The sequence below is a fragment of the Tyto alba genome, unplaced genomic scaffold (assembly GCF_018691265.1).
Source record: "Tyto alba isolate M040663 unplaced genomic scaffold, T.alba_DEE_v4.0 Super-Scaffold_1, whole genome shotgun sequence".
In the NCBI taxonomy this organism is placed as follows: Eukaryota; Metazoa; Chordata; class Aves; order Strigiformes; family Tytonidae; genus Tyto; species Tyto alba.
The window spans coordinates 5,387,093-5,407,948 of NW_024881261.1; the positions used below are offsets into that span (position 1 = coordinate 5,387,093).

General features: G+C 42.9%; 1 protein-coding gene across 1 annotated transcript; it reads right to left on the bottom strand.

Moving 5' to 3' along the window:
* Positions 1–11,958: 11,958 nt before the first annotated feature.
* On the bottom strand, positions 11,959–20,257 carry CUZD1 (CUB and zona pellucida like domains 1). The gene is made up of 8 exons (XM_032988756.2): positions 20,056–20,257; positions 18,303–18,456; positions 17,878–18,092; positions 14,806–14,956; positions 14,271–14,482; positions 13,825–13,997; positions 12,751–13,139; positions 11,959–12,244 (listed from the first exon to the last, which is right to left on the bottom strand). Exons 1-8 carry the CDS (start codon positions 20,255–20,257, stop codon positions 11,959–11,961), a joined length of 1,782 nt encoding a protein of 593 aa, XP_032844647.2.
* Positions 20,258–20,856: the final 599 nt, after the last annotated feature.

A 20,856-nucleotide genomic window follows, 5' to 3' on the forward strand; every position in this document is an offset into this window, starting at 1 on the left:
CATCTCTCATATGAGGAGAGGCCCAGAGAAGAGAAGGCTCAGTGGGATTTCATCAATGTGTACAAATACCTGATGAGATGGAATAAAGACAGAGCCAGACTCTTCTCGGTGGTGCCTGGTGACAGGACGAGAAGCAATGGGCATGAATTGAAGTAGAGTAAATTCCACTTAAACATAAGAAAAAAGAATTTCACTGTGAGTGTGGTCAAGCAGTGGAATAGGTTTCCCAGAGAGGTCACAGATTCCTCTGTTCTTCAAGATATTCAAACCCAACTGGACACAGTTCTGAGCAATTTGTTTTCTCTGACTCTTCTTTGAATAACAGCATGGACTAGAGGATCTCCAGATCATCCAGCCTTATCTAGTGAATATGAATAGAACACCTTGAATAGAAAATTTATGGATGATGTTAAGGAGATTCAAGGATAGAGGAAGACTAAATGTGCTGTGGTTAAGTTTATCCACAACAATTACATCTGCTAGTATGATTCTTTAACACATACTTTGCTGTCAGAATTCTTGTCAGGCGTCACCAAATCCAGCATACTGGTGCATTTCTGACAATTGTGGTAAATGTTTTTTAGCTTATATTAGGACCTACGTCTTCAAGTTTGATAACAGGCACCTTTGATTTGGAGCTGCTAAAATGCCAGAGTCCTCTGTACAAAATATGCCTCAGGTTACCTCTCCTTTCTATTGCACGTACTGATATTAGAGCAGCAGGAAGTTTTCTGCAAAATAAAGTGCCATAAAAAACTGTAAACAATCTGATGTATGAGGTTGCATTCCTGACAGCGTATCAGCAAGTCATTGCTGTTCTCACCGTTTCCTCGACTCTTGATCACGTGTCACTGAGATAGAATACATGGGGTCTTAATACAAAAGGTGTCAGGCACATGAAATCTAAAGAAGTTTGTCTAAGAAAATGAGACTCAGTTAACTCATGATATCTTCTATGAGAGATCAGCTGTTCACGGGAACAAGTGTTCACTAAATTATATGGTTATACTTTGATTAAAGAAACAAATGTTATCTTTTCTATGCATTTTCAATGAAAAATGCAAGTCCAAACTACCAAAGATTGAATTTTTCCAATACAGTTTTCATTTTTAGTGGCACTTAGAGCTGTTTCTATAGCCTAGAAAGTCCTGCTATCTCCCTTGATCAATAATTTTCTTTCAGTTTAAGAAAGAAAAAAAAGATTTTACTTACTATAATGTTCTGTGTTCTAGATCCATGAATTAGTTTTCTGACATGTGCTTCTTGCACAAGGGAGCTTACACACATCAGTCTTCACATTGATCCTTTGTATCTGTCCAGGAATGTTCTGCAGGACTTAAATTCTTAGATATATTTCCATTCATTTCATGTTGAATACGAACGGGTAATATCCCACCAGGAGAGCACCCAGTGTTTCTCAGACTTGTACTTTTAGTCTGCTTTGTTTTGTCCCTACAACAGGAGAAATGTTCATTTGTAAGTCTAAGACAGTGGTAAGAATAAATATCAGAAATCTTATGAAGAGCTATATACAGGTGAAATAAATTTGTACGCCATCCATCCATAATACCCATGTCTAATGTTTCGGTAGTTTCCTAGTTGGGTAGGGTCTCATATCCACAAAACAATCTGGAAAAGCTAAAGAAATTTTGAATCAAGAGTTTGCAGCAACATCTAATTTCTTGAATCCTGTTCTCCATTTTGAACCGATTCTTTCTGCCTGTAGCAGAAGAGTCAATAACCAAGTTTTGGCTTGTATGTAACCTCATTGTCACCTCTGGTTGTCAGCATGTTTACATTTGAAATCTGGGTACAGCCATATTGGATAGCTTAGAGTCATTTTTCTTCCCTTGTTTAGACTTAATCAGGCAGAAATATAGAGATTGTACACAGCCTATTTCAGGCACCTGTATTATTCTACATATGCCTATGTGGCAGCTGCTGTTTAACTAGGTGCCTGACTGATCCTATTTGGTATACAGAGTTGAATATATGCCCCTAATCCTTTTGTAGAGATGTATATGCTTCTTATTAAATAGTATACATACCAAAAGATACATTCTGCTAAATTTGTAAGTGCTTTTCTATAAAGATTTCAAGTGATTCATTACCAACTCCAGTGGCAGACTACACCATCTGATTTGGTCGTGCTTAAAACAACAGTTCAGTTTTGCCTCTTTTATTGTCCATAGCAAATACCTCCTTAAGTAACACATTTCATGCTCTTTTCACCACTTCTACAATTTTATTGCATTTGCTTTCTCATTGCCCATTCCTCTATTTGATTTAGATTCTCCTGTAGATCTTTAGTCTGTTCATCTCTAATTTCTGTGCATGGCTCTGTTTGCACATCCCACATTGGCCCTGGTAGTGTCTGGTAAGATTGCAAGACCTCTGAAAAAGGCAGGATAAAGCATGGAAGAGATGGTTGGCAACACTAGCCGATGGCTGCACAGAATTTCACAGAGCTTATAGTTAATTGCTGACAGGTAATGCATATATTTTTGGACACTCGTGTTCTGTGAGCTTTCCTGCACTACCTGCCAGTGTCGAGGAACTTCCTACATCTGCAGACCCTGGACAGCCAGGATCCAACAGAGGTGATGCACAAATGCCTCCCAGTAATATGCCTGGGATATGGGACGTACAAATAGTCTTCGAGGATACAACCCAACCTACAAGCCACTCTCTCATTGTATGATCAGACCTGCGCTTCTCTTATGACATGATACATGTGCATTTTTGTCACACAATGAATGAAGGTCCTCAACAGTCAGAACAGCCTACAATTGAAAGGTTTCTGGAAAACATTGTGAGTACAACCTCAGTGAATGCTTCTTATGGGCCATATCTGCTCCCGTCCTACAATACCCTGCAGCTGCATTCTCTCCTACTGCTTTTTATCTGATCCTCAAGCCTGGGTTTAGCCTTCCAACCTCTTTTCATACATCTCTATTTAAACCATCCTTAGTTCTTTGAAGCATTTTTATTTGAGTGATTTTTAGTCTTCAAGCAATGCCTGTTTCTCTTCCAAGCTTTACTGAAATAAAATATATACTAGATGTGGGGAGCCAGGGGCAGCTGGCTGCTAAAAAGAAGGTGTGAACTGAGAAGACGACTTGTCTCCAAGACTCCCAATTGTTGCCATCTCTTCACCTTGATGCTTTGCCTTCAAACCAGGAGAAGGACCAGCAGGAAGGAAATTTGCTGCTAGTTGCCAAGGGGAATTGCTCAAAGGAAGTCATTGGTTCATGTGCAAAAATACCCAGATGCATAAAAAGCCACATGTGCTTGAAACACAGAGTCCGTCAGAGGTGTTGTACTGCAGGTGTGTGCTATGTGATTTATGTATAAACCCAAGGAAAGTATATAGGGAAGTAATAAGCATTTCTTTGTGTGTAAAAGGTAATTTCAATATAAGACACAGAAGTCAGTCATTTATCAGTTTCATGGTGATTGCTCCTCAGCACCAATCCACTTATAATGTGTTGCTCAACTTTTATGCTACTTTACAACTGATACAAACTGATAAACAACAAAAGTTCTACAGAAAGCTAAAAGTGACCTGTATATACCATTTTGTCTAAATGCTTTTAACCATTCCAGCTCCTTTCAAGAATGTGTTTCCATGTCTGATTTTAGCAAGCCTCCATATTTTCCCCTTTGTTGTCACAAATTGACAACAATAGCATATTTCTGAAGCTTTTTAATGACCCTGTGAACTTTGAAAATGTATTTAAAACTAATTCTCTGGCCACAATATGTCTGTCAAGGACATTTTGTTCATTCTGTATATCTGCCAGAACTTGTCGTCGTCCAAAAAATTATCTTAAAGCAATTTTTCTTCTGGTTAAACATAGAAATTCAAAGTAAAAGCTGAATTAAGCTACTTAAAAATTAATACATATTTTTTACTTGGAATGTTATTGGATGAAAACAAGTGTCGCTAAATTTTTGGTATGTATTGTGTTTAAGGAAATTCAAAAGCTAATAGAGTAAGAATTCCTTTTTGTGACATAACTGTGGTACTGGAATCCAGTCTCGTGTTTCAAGTATATGTATGTGCAGAGAAACACCTCTGGTTCTAAGGGAGAGAAAAAACACATTAAAGGTACTTAATGCTTTTAATCCTAAAGAAGCCAACCAAACTAAAGGTCTTGATTCCCAAAGATATAAGTCTACACTTTTAGCTGGTTTTGATGATTTCCCCACTCAGCCCTGCTCATGCAAGGTCTTCTCCAAAATTCCTGAAGCAGTGGCCTGGACAGCAGAAATCTACATTGTGCTGCTCAGTGCTGCGTCTCAGGAATTTTATCTTCCTTCAGAGGTTAAAAAACAGAAGAAAAAAAGAGCCATAATGGAAAAGTCAGGACTACTGCTTTTAGATTTTCTCTGCACAAGGCCCTGAGTATTTATACCTTTCATACAAAGATGACATGCCTTGATTTGTCATTTAAAGTAGACTAGATTGTTATTTGTATCCATCATATTTCTTAACACTTCTTAACACTTTTCATTGCATTTTTTCCTTGTACTAATCAAAGATCTGAAAGTATCAAGCAGTTTTACTTAGGATTGTGTAGTTTTAATAGTTAAAATCTGCAACAAAGAAAAAATTATAAATTAAAAAAAAAATTCTTCGTATCTCTAGTCTAATACCCAGTCCAACATGACCTAGTTTTCTGAACTGTCTGTTTTCTCTGAATCACAAATGTAGCAAGATAGCATGAAAAATGCAGTATGTACCATTTCCTTTTATTTTTTTTTTTTTTTCCCCACTGAACTGGGCAGATCATTTCTGACAGTGTGCTTTTCATAAAATGAAGGGTGGTTTACATGTGATAATCTGAGACAACAAGAGCATAGTGTACTAAATGTCTGGGCAATGACAAATACAAATACATCTCATCTGTTCCTCCCCCACCCCTTTTACTACTAGGCATTACATAAAAATTTGGAGACAGGGAAAAGAAGTTAGTGAATTTTGCCACACTAGATGAATTCAATTTTACACATACATTGCTGTATCAGATACTGCACAATGTATTGACATTTAACTGGGAGCCAAGATATGTCATTAAAATTATATATCTGAATTAACAAAAATACTTTGCAAATTTTTAAATAAGCTATGTGCATAACTTTTCTGCTATGAATAGTCTCCCAAAATCTTTGTAAATTATCAATATAGTTAAATGTTTGCCTTAACCTCTGAAAGATCAGGCCTCTAATACACTCCTCAAAATCCATTCCAAATATATTTGCTGAAATGCTTATTGCTCAACTGATGCACTCTATAAATTTCACATGGGTGCATACTGAGGGCAACAAGCCTCAACTTCCACATTGGAAAACTCCAAAAGGCCAAATCAGACTGTACTATGCCTTCCTACAGAGCCTGGCACAATTGGGGCAGGACCGCGCTGATGTCAAGCAGTAGATTTTGTTCATTAGCATGAAGAGAAAACACAGTGATGCTCTTGAGTAGTTTGAGCAAGTGATAAAGTCTGCCCAGTGGGCTCCAGCCTGTGTTTGGCATTATGTAAATAACCAATAATTAGTATAAAGCTTAGAAGCTGGCTTAGCATAATGCATGGGCAGACACTAACTGACTGCCCAAGTGCTCATGGCCTGCTGAAAAGTCTAGGCAAGGTGTAGCTGTCAACCCGGTCACTTCAGACCTTGCAAACATACCTTTGTTAGATAAGAGGAATTTTGTATTGGTTGATTTGTCTGAAAAAAACGGAAAGAAAAAAAAAGGGGGAAAGGTGGTGGATACGCCTTAAAGTGAGGTGATATCAAATATCTTATGCTTTTCACTGACATTCAGTTTTATTAGATTGACTGTAAGCCAAATAAATACGGTCCAAGAACAGTGCAGATATAAAAATGTTTAAAATACTCTAAAAAAGATGCTGCATTGTGTTTGTAGGTTATCTGTTACAAGAATCTCATACATCTCATCCCCTATATGACCTATATTTTTTTCCTGAGGATTCCACTGTGCTGAACTGCCTTTGGCTTTGGCATTCCCTGGTTCACATGAATACAATAACACAATGAATCTACTCTGTCTTGTCATAAGGATGCATGAGTCATCTCTTAAAAAAGAAAAAGAAAAAGACAATAGCTATTGACTTATTTAATTGTGCCCTTGGTAGCTGCCACCCTACAGTGTAGGAAGATTGTTGCAGTTTTGAACCAAGAACCTGAGCTAAGAAAATTAATAATAAAGGCTTTTACTGAACTGACAAGAAGCCTTGGAAGAGAAATAAATACTAATACAAGCCTTCTCAAATGAGAATTATCAGTACACTTATGGAAAAATGATTAAAAAAAGAAAATGTAAGAGTAGATGTTTGTTATTAACAATCATTATTTGTATTTACTAAGAGCACTTCAATGACACCATTTGACCTAAATTTTGAGATTTGATATATAGATGGAGGAGGCTCACTATACATAACCAAAGAATGGTGGGGAAAACTTCAGACCTGAGTACAAAGATGATCGTGTAAATATTGTTATAGGGATGTTCATGTATTTTCTATTCATTCACCAGTATTTAATAGAGTGAAAAATTATGGAGACATTTGGAGTTTTGCTGCAATAATGTAGGTTGTAGATTCATGATAACAGAAGTTTGTTATAGCCCTTTAGCTACTCCACATACTTTAGTCTTAAATATTAAGTACTTGTGAATCATTAAACTTTCATCCGGTACAGTCCTCAATCTATGTTATCTTTTATCCCTCTTCTTCCTCAGAAACCTTACACAGAAAATCTTCCTCGGGCTGTTACGTTATCACAGTGCTAATGTGATAAGTGAAAAGGCAGTAAAGTCTGACCTAGGTTTTTTCCCTTGGGAAGTTTTGAACATGTTCCAAAACAAGAGGCTGTAACATTAGCTCAGTTTGTTCATTCACAGCTCCAATTACACCTAAGAAGGTTAGTATTCTGACTTTCTCCAGTGTGCTAAGCTTTTTAATCATAGAATCATTTAGTTTGGAAAAGACCTTTAAAATCATTGAGTCCAACCATTAACCCAGCACTAAACCACGTGCCAAAGTACCACATCTACATGTCTTTTAAATACCTTCAGAGAGTCTACCACTTCCCGGGGCAGCCTGTTCCAACACCTGACAACCTTTTCAGTGAAGAACTTTTTTCATAATATCCAAGGCAAGCCTCCCCTTAGGCAACTTGAGGCTGTTTTTTCTTGTCCTATCACTTGTTACTTGGGAGAAGAGACTGACCCTCACCTCGCTACAAACTCCTTTCAGGGAGCTGTAGAGAGCGATAAGGTTTCCCCTGAGCCTCCTTTTCTCCAGGCTAAACAACCCCAGTTCCCTCAGCTGTTCCTCACAAGACTTGTGCTCCAGACCCTTCACCAGCTTCGTTGCCCTTCTCTGGACACGCTCCAGCACCTCCATGTCTTTATTGCAGTGAGGGGCCCAAAGCTGAACCCAGTGTTTGAGGTGCAGCCTCATCAAGGTCGAGTACAGGGGGACAATCATTTCCCTGGTCCTGCTGATCACACTACTGCTGACACAAGCCAGGATGCTGTTGGCCTTCTTGGCCACCTGGGCACACTGCTGGATCATATTCATCTGGCTGTAGACCAACACCCCCAGGTCCTTTCTCACCAGGCAGCTTTCCAGCCACTCTTCCCCAAGCCCATAGCATTGTGTGGGGTTGTTGTGCCCCAAGTGCAGGACCCGTCACTCAGCCTTGTTGAACCTCATACAAACCTTGGCCCATCGATCCAGCCTGTCCAGCTCCCTCTGTAGAGCCTTCCTACCCTCCAGCAGATCAACACTCCCACCCAACTTGGTGTCATCTGCAAACTTACTGAGGGTGCGCTCAATCCCCTCGCCCAGATCATTGATAAAGACATTAAACAGAACTGGCCCCAGTACTGAGCCCTAGGGAACACCACTTGTGACCAGCCACCAACTGGATTTAACTCCATTCACCACCACTCTTTGGGCCCAGCCATCCAGCCAGTTTTTTACCCAGTGAAGACTATGCCCATCCAAGCCATGAGCAGCCGGTTTCTCCAGGAGAATTCTGTGAAAAATAGTATCAAAGGCTTTACTAAAGTCTAGGCAGACAACATCCACAGCCTTTCCCTCATCCACTGAGCAGGTCATTTTGTCATAGAAGGAGATCAGGTTAGTCAAGCAGGATCTGCCTTTCCTAAACCCACGCCGACTGGGCCTGATCGCCTGGCTGTCCTGTACACGCCACGTGATGGCACTCAGGATGATCTGCTCCATAATCTTCCCCAGCACCAAGGTCAGACTGACAGGCCTGTAGCTCCCTGGATCCTCCTTCTGGCCCTTCTTGTAGATGGGTGTCACGACTGCTAACCTCCAGTCAAACGAGACCTCCCTGGTTGGACATGACTGATGATAAATGATGGAATGTGGCTTGGTGAGCACTTCCACCAGCTCCTGCAGTACCCGGGGGGGGATCCCATCTGGCCCCATAGACTTATGTGTGTCTAAGTGCTGTAGCAGGTCGCTAACCATTTCCCCTTGGATTATGGGGGCTTCCTTCTGCTCCCTGTCCCTGTCTTCCAGATCAGGGGGCTGGGTACCCCAAGGCAAATTGGACTTAGTATTGTAGACTGAGTCAAAGAAGGCATTAATACCTCAGCCTTTTCCTCATCCTTTATCACTATGATTCGCCCCACATCCAATAAAGGATGGAGATTCTCCTTAGCTCTCCTTTTGTTGCTAATGTATTTATAGAAACATTTTTTATTGTCTTTTACGTCAGTAACCAGATTAAGTTCTATCTGGGCTTTGGCTCTTCTAGTTTTCTCCCTCAAGACATCCTTGGAGTCCTTCTGAGTTGCCTGCCCCTTCTTCCAAAGGTCATAAATGTTGAAATAAAGGTACCAAAGGTCTATTGATTCAGGTGGAGCTGATCTGAGAGCAATCATTGAAGTCTATCTCTACCTGCCTTGGCCACAGTCCAGGGCCAGCCTTGATCACACACAATCCAGTGCTAAGGGTGAAAAAGCACTTTTCAGAGACAACAAAGCAAAGCTGCTGTGCGATGAGGGCTCTAATGAGGTGTGTGCCATTGCTAACATCATGCTGTGCCCCATCTTGTGCCATGGCCACCAGAGGTGCAGGAGACCAGCCCAGCTCATGCAGGCAGCCACAGGCAGGGGACAAAGAAGCACAGCACTTCTTCAAGGCACCAACTTCTTCAAAGATCTTTCTAGAAACTGCCTACTACAGATGTCTCTGCAGGCAAAGATATTTACAATATTAAATATTAAAAAAATATTCACAATATTTATTGTTCACCTGAAAACAGGAGCAGAAGCCTTGCATTTGACTGTGATGAGGTTTGGCTACTGGAACCCGCAGCTGGATAGTCAAGACTGATGTTGTATCGGTTTATATAGTGGTTTGTTCTCCTCAGAGCCCAGTGATGACCAGAGGTTGTGTGCAACCGTTACCTGAAGAGGAAAATCAAACTAGGTCACCTCTGCAGCCCCTATGGTGCTGACCCACCTGAGCTGCGGATGCCCTGAGGAGGAGTCGGGGCTGTTGCAGCCCGGAGAAGGAGGACTGCAGCCAGGCATTCTTGGAGTGACAGACCTCTTGCCATCCTGCAACCGCCGAGATGTTTGTGCCACACAGCACTCCAGGAAGGCACTGTTAGTCCTGGTGATGTTCACTTGTTGTGGCTGCTAGTTGTCCTTTTTTTCCTGCAAAAATGCAAGCAGAAAAATTGGCACCTTTTTTTGATATGAAGCATAGTTATGCTGTTACCTAATAAAGTTATACTGACTTCATTTGACCTTATTCATTGACAAAGAAAAAACAAAAAACCCCTCAAAACTAGACATGGGAATTTTAAGTTGTTTTCCAGAACTGCTTTTGGCTGACGCTGAAGTGCTAGGTTAGGCTGTAGCAGCAATTATACCATCACAGTAATAGTATAATAAGGATTTGTATGAAGTTTACAGAGGCGCCTAGCTTAAGCAGTAAGTCATAGACATAAGCTGTTATGCAGGGCTGATCTCACAGCAGATCTGGACCACAAATAAGATTTTACTGGATTTTTCCAGAACACAGGTATATGACGGTCCTGTGTTCTTTCAGGAGAAACACATGTATGAACAACAAATTGCTTGGAAAAATTATATTTTACAGATGATGTTCTTCAAGACAACAAAACTTTGAGTCCAAATGCAGACACACTTTCAGGAATCAAGACAGTAATATCACAATAGAAAAATTCTGCCTGATTTCATAATTACATAATTTATATTGAAAGTCAGCCATAATTGAAAATATAACAAATAGATTGTTTTTTCAACAAAAAGGACCTCCCTAAAGAACTGGTCACAAAATATTCAGACATTATGTATAAGGATCCATATGCAATCAGAAGAATAATTTCTCTCTTTTAGTCATGCATGATTGCCTAGGTATTTTTAGCTGTATAAAACCTTCTCCATCTGAAACATTTCATTATGCCGCGAAACTTCTATGCAAAATTTAATCTCCTTCTTAGAAAATTGGAATTTATAGAAAACAAATTTTAAAAGAAGTCTTAGCAGAGTACAACAGTAGTACTTGCATTCAAGTATTTTGCCTGCTAGTACAGACTGCAATGGAAATAGGAAACATTACAGGGCAGTTTCCAAAGTGCCCACCTTGCCTGAAGGGTAAATTGAAATACATACATTGCATTTCACTGAGATTTATTGAAGTACCTTTCAGAGGTGTGCAGATGGACTCCGATACTGGCTATCACACAGCACACATTGTGTGATGCATTCACAACTGTCCTATAGAAAGGAAGGACTCTTGATCTTAATTTACATCTGAGAAAGAGGGAGACAAACTCATGTTTGATGTGAAGCAGGAACTGGCCATTTGGGTTCCTCACAACCCAGTTTGCATTTTTCACTAACAGAGTCGAGATGTCCAATTTGAGAGGAGGAAGGTGATAATTCAAGTACTAAGATTTGAGAGCCTAATATTGCAGGTCACAACTAATTTGAGGGTTGTTATTGAGCTGCAAACTTTCCCTGGTCTTCTGGCTTCCTTCTGGCTCTTCTCATGAGGTGAGCCTTCACCACAGAAAGCCTTTCATGCCTGGATTTTAGTCTTGAATTGTCAATGAAATTGTCAATGCAAGTAAATTACTCAATCCATCAAATTACTCAACCAATGTGATCAGCTGCAGGTGTTTACCAAGGCTTACATGATCTGGTATGGAATTAGTTTTTACACTTTATGTTTCAAAAGAAACCTAGCAATACTGAAAATAGCAACTGCCAGGGGCCTGACAGCGATAATAAATGGTACATGAGAAACATCAGTTGGAGCAGGAGCTGAATTCATGTTCTCCTGGATGACAAGGGTCCATTTCTTGGAAAGATGAGAGGACCTGATTACATTTGATCCCTCACTTTGTTACCTCCAAACATAAAAAATAAAATTAAAAAAAAAGGTATTCTAGATCAAATTGAAAGATTAATCAATTTTTTGCACTCTGATACATCCAGGTTCAGGTTTATATTAGTAGTGCTTGTTTATAGAACTTAAACTGCACCTTAAACATTTCCCTTTTACCATTAAGAAAACAAACAATGAACAAAAAGCTTAGAGATTGAAAATTTGTCAGGGAAGCTTTCAGACTGGCTTTTTGGACACGACAGCTGCAAGCGGCAGGCAGTTTGGGAAGAGGTGAGTGCCACAGAGCTGCCTGTGCTCTCTCTCATCAGACTCCCCACAGAACTGTTGCAGTAGCATTTTTGTTATATGCAGATGAAGACAGCTGATGTGAAGTGAGATTAACGGACATGAGTCAGTAAATGCATTCCTAGTATTTATTGTAGAGCTGCTGGTAATCCAGCAGCAGCATACTTTCTTTCAGAATTAAATTGGCATTTAAAGATGCTATCTGTCAAAGGAGACCATTTTATTTAAAATCATGTGAATTCATATTCTCAGCACCAGCTTCCTGAAGCTGTATTGGGCCAGCAACAGCAGTCACACTTTCTTGGCCAGAGCTTGCTTCTCTCTTGGACCTAGTAACACAACCTTGGTAGCATCTGGAAGAATAGTCATAGACCCTGCACACCACTAGTTCACACTGCAGGTAAACCAACGGATTCTTATGAATAAACTGGAAGACGTTGAATTTAAACCGGACCACATGTCTGTAGGGTGAATAATAGGTAGCATAGGTAGAATCTCGAACACACCTAAAAAGAAACAAAAGAGTTCTCATGAATACACACTGCAATCAGTCATTTACATGCAATATAACACATAACATGACAAGCGGTTTTTAAACATGATGGAGATGGTTCAGAAACTTGCAATAAGGAAAAGCAGCACTGAGCCATGTTATCTCCCCTCAGCCTGTCGTGTGTCTATATACCTAGTGTTTGTATGTGCTTCTGAAGGTGAATTATCCTTTCCTGAGATATGTCACTGTTACGTCTTCAGTAATAACAATCCACGGTGAACTGGCCATTCAGTCTATGTGTCATTTTAAGCTCTGTGTGTGTGTGTATCTTATATTTTGGGTCAATCCATCCCCTTTCCCCCAGTAAACCCCAAATTCCCATGTTCATTAATTAATTAGAAGCTGACGTTAATGGCTGCTGTATTTACAGTACTCCATTTAAAAAAAAAAAAAAAAAAAAGAAGATCTACAGGAGTGTAGAGGCAGTTATCTTTGTAATTGTAATGCAAAAGATCTTACCCGTTCCTGATTATATCGTAGGTTACGGTAGTAAAATTGTGGGGAGTGGGAGATGCCACACATGTGTCCACAAATAGCACCAGGTTTGGATCAGAGCTGTGCAAGTAAGCTTCAAGGAACAAATTCTGGTTGATATCAACATAGTATGGTGAGTCATACACTGGCCATAAGAAGGATGAAGAATGATAAAATGTAAGGTTTACGTCATATCTGCCATACTGAGTTTCGCTGACTTCAAAATTATCTTCTGCAACATACATTGTTTGTGCCCATGTGTTCTGGAGCATTTTGCAGTTGACATGCAAGTGAAGACTTTTATTTCTTGTGATTATAGTACCAGAAGAAGATCCTCTAATAATGTTGGAATATATTATTGTATTGTTGTTTCCCTGTTTGGCATATAAAATAAAATGCAAGATTAATTCATATAGTCAGTTTTCCTATTATGTATTCTAAACTTTGCTGTATCCTTACAGCAATGTGCCCAGTAAATGTATTTTTCCCCAGAAAGTCTGCCACGGAGAAGTCTGAACCTAGTCATTCCTGTTCTCAAGACAATGAATCTGTAATCTATACGTAATATTCAATGCCTACAATGTGTGCCTCAAAAACTACTCACATTAAATGTAGCCATAACTGAATTAGATACAACCTGTACAATGCTTTGAACATTAAATGACTGAAGGTTCAGGTCCAGCACAGTATTTAAGCTGAAATCTGGATTAAAACATAATTGGCTATATTTAATAAAATCTCTGAGACCTTTTTAACCACCATACTCCATGTGGGACCTTGAAAATGTCAAGATTTTGCTTCCTTCCACACTTTATTCCTTAGGAGGTCAATAACGGGCTGTAAGTGAATGCTCTGGCAGAAGATGCAGGAAATAGGAGTGCTAACAAATCTTATCCCTCAGCAGAGGGAGAGACAGCCCATAACCACCAGGACACTTCCAGGCCCTGCTGAGCTCAATATAGCTTTAAATTTGTGCTGGTTTCCAAACTGAAAAATTTGGTTTGAATTTTTAGAGACTCACAATATTTGCACATTTTGTGGAAACATTTTAAATCATACCTCTCTCACTGTGCCGCAGCGAGTGTATGGTATGTTGAATATAACATACTCTGATGTAATGTTGGGTTTGCAATAGGGGTCATTCAAGGTGAGATTCCAGGCAGAGTAGCCTTGTGACCGGAGGTAGTATCTGCTCACAACGACATGCATGTAATCTTGCAAACACAGAAGTGCTAGCAGATGACAAAGAAAATATGTTACAGGCTCAGTGAAGTGACCAAGAAAGGTTATAAGTTGTGACTTAAACAAACCATATCTTTCATAGAAGCAGCTGATATTGCAGAAGGAGTTCAGAATCCAAACCATATACCTGCATCTCTATGAAATGCTACAGATCTAATTTGAAATAACATGAAATGGGTGATTCGTTGAAGTGGTACGAGATTAACAACTAGTGAATTAGCAAATAAATGAGAAACACGTTTCTGCTTTAAACATGAACTTACTAGTACTCTGATTTGCTGGAATGGAATAATAGTCAGCCAGAAACCCTCTGTATGTGTATCGAGAGTTACTGTAAAATCGGACAGTCAGCAGGTTTGAGGAAGATGTGTATGTGCGAAAATAACCAGAACAAAATTTCCCAAGGAGAGGAGAAGTATGAAGTGGCCCATCATAGACTTCCACATAGTCAGACAGACATCTGCCACCTTCCATCCTGGGGAAAAAACATGTCTAGTTAAATGCTTCTTTTTTTTTTTTTTTTTTTTTTTTTTTATTCAGATTAACTGTTCATTGCAAAAGAGTACATTTTATTGATATGACTATCAAATCTTGGAGAAGAAATTACAACCTCTCATTTCTGTCTCATTAGATGCCAGACACATTGTTGACTAAATAAACAAAAATTAATATATTTTTCATCTCAGATGTACTAAAAGTTTTGAAAAAGATCCTTGAAATCAAGCAGCTATCTGCTTAGTAAGTCCAAGTTGTTGAACTCATACATTCACCTTCACAAGTAAAAAAATGTTTACTTACTGAACATCTCTAAATGTGAGTGTGACATGAAAGTTGCTCTTTACTTCTATTTCCCAAACACAGTTGGCATTATTTGGATAATTTCTGGGATAAAATGGACTCTGAAATGTACCAGATGGAGAGGAAAGCAAGCCGCCACAAGGATAATCTTCTGTAGAGAAAAATATGAAAAGAATAACATATATATGCACCATTTAAGGTTGTTTTTGGAATATGTCTATGTAGATTTTTAGGTCCAAAATTTAAAGACAGTGACTTCTACCAGCTTCAGTGGTCTTTCTATAAGGTTCATATATCATCTTAATGCAGACTAAGAGATGATAAACATACTGAATAGCTTTTATAATGCTGATCTTCAGTGTTTGCACTAGCAGGATACAAGTACTTGAACTGCACAGTTATTAAGGTTAGACCTCTGAAGGTCAGCTGTTCCTTGAAGGAGAAAAAGTCACAGCTGAGCCTGGTTCGCCTCTATTACAATTGCTAATGACTTAAGGGAGGGGAAAAAAGATCAGAATTATTTTGTTTCTGAAAAGAATGCTGAGAAATATCCAATTCATAAACATGAAGACCTTACGTCACAGTCAAAAAATTGCATGAAATTTATATATAGATCAATTGCAGCCTAATCAACTAACAGGGGAATGAAGATCTAAGAAGTAAAATAAACTCATCAATTTGTAGGATACTTTTCAGTACAAGCTCAAACTACCCCAAGAAAGGAGAAATGTGTAAATGGACACCATCTTTTGAATTATATGCTAAATTAGAAAAAAATACACATTTACTTCTTTTAACCTAAAGAACAAACAAGAGACCTACTGAGGGCTGAGAGATTTTCAGTTTTTATTTTCACCTTCTAGCAAACATGAAAAAACCCTTCTGTCACTGACCTAACATTTACTATGTGAACAATTAAACTTTCAAAATATGCACTATCCTCAAATGATGTGCTTGAACAAACAGCTGAAATAGAAATTAGTGGAACAACAATACTTAAAAAGTGGTCAAAGACAGTGCTTTCTGAGCACTTGTGACATTACTGCTTGACTGCAAAGAAGTGGCTACACCAGGTGTGAAATCGCCTGCACTGCTATTTTGGGATAATTTGAGGCATTGTACTTTTGGTATTAAATTAAGAGGAGTATGCCCCAAAATTATGAGCAGTTACATTCCTCTCATTGGCTACAACCAGGACTAAGCAAATCCTTTGCCTGCACTCGTACAGAAACAACCCCAATACAAATATGAGCCTTTCCATCTGGGGACCCCGTCTCACATGCTCCATATATGTTCTGCCTGAAGATCAGGAAACACTGTTTTACTGTGAGGGCGATTGAGCACGGGCACAGGTTGCCAACAGAGGTGGTGGATTCTCCATCATTGGAAATGGGCAAGCGCCATGAGGGCAGCTAGCTCTAGGTGACCAGGCTTTAGGCGGGGCACAGGACAAGATGACCCCCAGAGGTCCCCTCCGACCTCAATCATCTTGTGATTCTATGATCTGTAACTGGGGGCAGGAGCTAGTCAGACCTCTCAACTCCTCTGAACCTATCTGAGGTTGGTGGTATGGTGGGTGTCAAGCTGGAGCCACCTGGTGCTGCAGGGAGAGAGCAGCAGGCGAACGACCAACATTTTGCCTAAGTGAAACAACCCTCTGGGAGTCACCTGTCCCCAGAAAGGCTGTGGGACACTGAAACCCAAGACCCACAATCGCTACTTGGATGCATGACAGGTCCCTGTGTGACTACACCTCAAAGTCTTCCCCTTCCATCCCACCAGCCCTGAGCACAGCTCGTGTTCTGCATGTGTAATAGCTCCTATCAGCAGAGCCTCCAATGCCTTTGTTAATCACTGGAATGATGGAATAGAGTGGATCCTCAGCAAGTTTGCTGATGACATCGAACTGGGAAGAGTAGCTGATCCACCAGAGGGTCCTGCTGCCATCCAGAGGGACCTCGACAGGCTGGGGAAATGGGCTAACAGGAAATACAGTTCAACAAGGAAAAGTTCCAAGTCTTCTCTTGGGTAAGAACAATCCCAAGCACCAGTATGTGCTGTGGGCCACCCAGGTGGGAAGCAGCTCTCCAGAAAAGGCCCTGAGGGTCCTGATGGACACCAAGTTCAGCATGACCCAGCAATGATTTAGCAGGGGATGTTGGGCTAGACGACCTCCAGAGGTCCCTTCCAACCTCAACCATCCTGTGATTCTGTGACCCTGAGCAAGAGCAAGAAATAACCAGACCCCACGAACCCTCCTGTGATTCTGTGACCCTGAGCAAGAGTAAGAAATAACCAGACCCCTCAACCCCTCCAGGCCTACCTGAGGTCGATGACATGGTGGGAGTCAAGCTGGAGATACCTGGCACTGCAGGAAAAGAGCAGCAAGTGAGAGAGCAACATTTTACCTAAGATGAGGAGCCCAGTGGGAGGCACCCCTCCCCAAAGGTAACCCTGGGATACATAAACCCAAGATCCACAGTAGGCACTGTAACCTGGTAGGACCGAGCAAGACCAACATCAACCATCTTGTGATTCTGTGATCCAGAGCAGGGGCAGGAGATAACTAGACTTCTCTAGGCCCTACCTGAAGTCAGCGACAAGGGGAAAACTTCATCTGGAGCGACTGGGGGTTCAGGCAGAGAGCAGCACCTGGGCTCATTCCTCAACAACTCAGCTGCAAAACATTCACTGCTCTGCATGTGAATGCGTCAGCCCTCTTTATTTGGGGAAAATGAGTAGTAACTGTGAGCAGGAACATTGGCCTCTTCAGCTGCAGCAATGAGTGTGCCATGAACATGTAACTCCTCTGCCTGTAGTAAAGGCCAGAAAAATCAATAATGGTTCAGCAACAGCACTGACAGAGGTGGAGAAAGTCCCATCCCTTCCCATCAGGTAAAAAAACCAGCATGCTGGTAGCAGTCCTGTTCAAAAAAAATGCCCCTGAGCCAAAACGCCTCAGTGGAACCAGAGGGTCTGGATGCCCACAGGTGTTAGGAGCTGTTAGAAGGCCATTAAGGAAGAGTTTGTGCTTCTGCCCCGGCGAAGAGTAAAGGATGGATCTAGTCTTACCTGTGGTGCTGTGGGAGGCAGGAAATGAGTAGTAGTAGGCCTGGAAACCTCTCTGGGTGACGCTGCCATCACTGCGAAACAAGATGGTCAGCTGGTGTCCGGATGACTTGAAGATGCGATGGTCATTCCTGCAAACGGCCCCGAGGAGTGGGCTCCCAGGGGACCCGCCGTCGTACACCTCAATGGCATCGAACTGGCAGCTGCTGCCTTCCAGCCTGCAGAGAGGGAGGAGGGTCTGTGACACCTCTGAGCATGAGTACCGGGGGGAACTGCAGGGCTTAAGCAACCCGATCCCATTCCCAGCCTGGTCCCGGCACTCAGGCAGAGGTGGCCAAGGCCCCGCAATGGGGACAAAGCCACCCCTGAGCCCACAGCCAGCACTGGGCACCCTGCCCACACCAGAGCTGCCACCCCGCCGGACTCACTCGACATCCAAAAACTGGAGCTCGACTCTGTGATCCAGCTCCTGCAGCCGTATGTGCCACACGCAGCGGGCGCTGTTGGGGTAGGTGTCCGGGTAGCCTGGGCTCTGGACTGAGCTGGATAAACCCTGAAGCAAGCCACCACAGGAGCTGTCCCCTGAGGAAAGGAGCAGAGCCCGGGGACAGGCAGAGAGCTCTTGAAATCGTATCACCAGAAACTGCCAGAGAAGGGCATGGGACCCTGCAAGGGGGGGGCCCCACAGAGACCCTCTTTCTTGGGCACATGGTTCCACCCCAAAGCCTCACCCCTGTCTCCCCCCAACCCAGAGCACAGGTTCACCCAGCACGGGCAGTAACCCCCCTTGGCAGGGCCTGCCTGTACAGTGGGACACCTGGGGCAGGAGATAACCAGACCCCTTAACCCTTCCAGACCTAAACGTGGTCAACGATACAGGGGGAGTCGAGCTGGATCTACCTGGTGCTGCAGGGAGAAATCAGCAGGTGAGCGAGTAGCTTTTGCCATAAGGGGAATAACCTGCTGGAAGTCAACCTTCTCCAAAAACCAGGTTCTTTCCAGTGGTGCCCAGTGATGGGACAAGTGGCCATGGGCATAGACCAAAACACATAAGGTTCCCCCTGAACATCAAGAATCACTTTTTCATGGTGAGGATGACTGACCATGGGCACAGGTTCCCAACAGTGGTGTTGGATTCTTCATCCTTGGAGATGGCCAAGAGCCATCAGGACATGATGTTGGGCAGCCAGCTCTAGGTGACCTGGCTTTAGCCAGGACACAGGACCAGCTGACATCCAGAGATCCCTTACAACCTCAGCCATCCTGTGATTCTGTGATCCACAACTGGGATCAGGATCTAGTCAGACCCATCAACTGCTCCGGACGTACCTGTGGTCGATGACACAGGGGAAGTGGAGCTGGAGCCACCTGGTGCTGCAGGGAGAGAGCAGCAGGTGAGCGAGCAGTGTTTTGCCTATGAGGAACATGCTGCTGGGAGTCACCCCCCTCCAAAAGGAAGCCCAGAACAATGAAACTCAAACCCCACAGTCGGCACTGTAATGTGGCAGGACCGAGCACGACGGCTGCAGTACCAACCAACACAGCACTTCTCAAGGACATCACCACTGCAGCGTCATGAACATGAGTGCCAAACAAACCTCTCCCCCAGAATGGAAGTCTCCATGGATTCCAAGCAATCCCACATCTCCCTGAGCAACACAGACCTTACAAGGGGTCTGTAAGGGCAGCCTGTTTGGGTCTTGTGCTCTGATGGAGACAGAGCACCCAAGAGGCAGACGACCCCAAGGAGAAAAAGGATGTAAACAGAAATATCTGGTTACCTGTTGGTGGAGGCACTGTTAGTCCTGAGTCTGGAATAGGAGAGAACCAGAGGGTGTGAGGCACTTGCACCCCTTGGCTCCCCTCAGAGCACATCCTAGAAGCTCACGGAGAGCTACGGAGGGAGCCGTGGAGAGGGTGGTTTGTCTCAAAACCAACCCCCCCCTCACACCCTGCTCTGCAGGGGAGCCATCGCCCAAATCCCAGACCTCCTGAACACAGTCTGCAAGAGCAGCCACAATGTTCACTCTGAAACACAGCACCCTGTGTCATGGACACGCACCCACGACCCGCCGCTGCCCTGCAGAGCACCGAGCAAGGGCTGGCCAGACTTCTCCCAGCCTCACACAAACTCCAGTTGGGTTTTCTTCAGGAAAATGCCACCAAAACACAGAAACCCACCTGAGCATATGACAGAAGCGTCCCCGTGATAACAGGCAGAGTAATCTTCCTTGTAAGGGCAATACCACAGATAGTCTTCAGAGCCCACACAGTTCACCTCCGTCATCATGTACGGGTACGCGTCGCTCGAAGGGAAATAGTGCATCACACCAAGCGGCGAGCCGCAGCCAAGCTGCCGGCACGCAACCTGGGCGTCCCGCATGTCCCACCTGTACCCACACACTTTAGCCCAGGCTCCAAAGTAGAAGACTTCCACGTTGCCTGCACATCCGTTCGGTCCACCGGTCAGCCGCAGCAGCAGGTCTTTGAGAGACACAAACCCTCGTGGTCAGGCCAGCAGTGCTCTGGGTTCAGGCAATGCCATTTGACGGGAGAGAGCTGGCTCCCCTGTCCTCCCCACGCACGACTGCTCCTGGCACCCAGCAGCATCCACCCGCAGCACAGCTCAGGGCCATCAGCCCCTTCTCGGGCTCCCATGTTGGGTGATGGAGAGGCTGGGGCAGCAGCGGGCACACGCGTCCCCGCTCCCGGGGCCACAGCATGGGCCCTGGCAGACAGACTCACCATCAGCTATGACTTCAACTGCAGAGAACAAGCAGAGAAAAATACACAGAAAGCAAATGGATTATCACAAATCCTTTGGGGGCCACCAGTGTGCTTTGCCCATTCCCCAGTGACCCAAGACCCATCCCCAGTGAAGGGCACAAGCGGCGGAAGAGCTCTTTCCTCCTAGGAAGGATGTAGGCTGCCTGGGGGCTGAGCAATCCCTGAAATCCTGGCTCCCAGATAACTTGTTCTTAC

What these genes read in the sequence shown, in the direction of transcription:
- CUZD1 (XM_032988756.2), bottom strand. Translation starts at nt 20,257, where the DNA reads ATGCGGGACGCCCAGGTTGCGTGCCGGCAGCTTGGCTGCGGCTCGCCG. An exon ending in TCCAGCAAATCAGAGTACTA is followed by an intron (nt 13,998 to 14,270) that starts GTAAGTTCATGT and finishes GTCATCTGCTAG; the next exon opens with CACTTCTGTGTTTGCAAGAT. An exon ending in TACGATATAATCAGGAACGG is followed by an intron (nt 12,245 to 12,750) that starts GTAAGATCTTTT and finishes GTTTCTTTTTAG; the next exon opens with GTGTGTTCGAGATTCTACCT.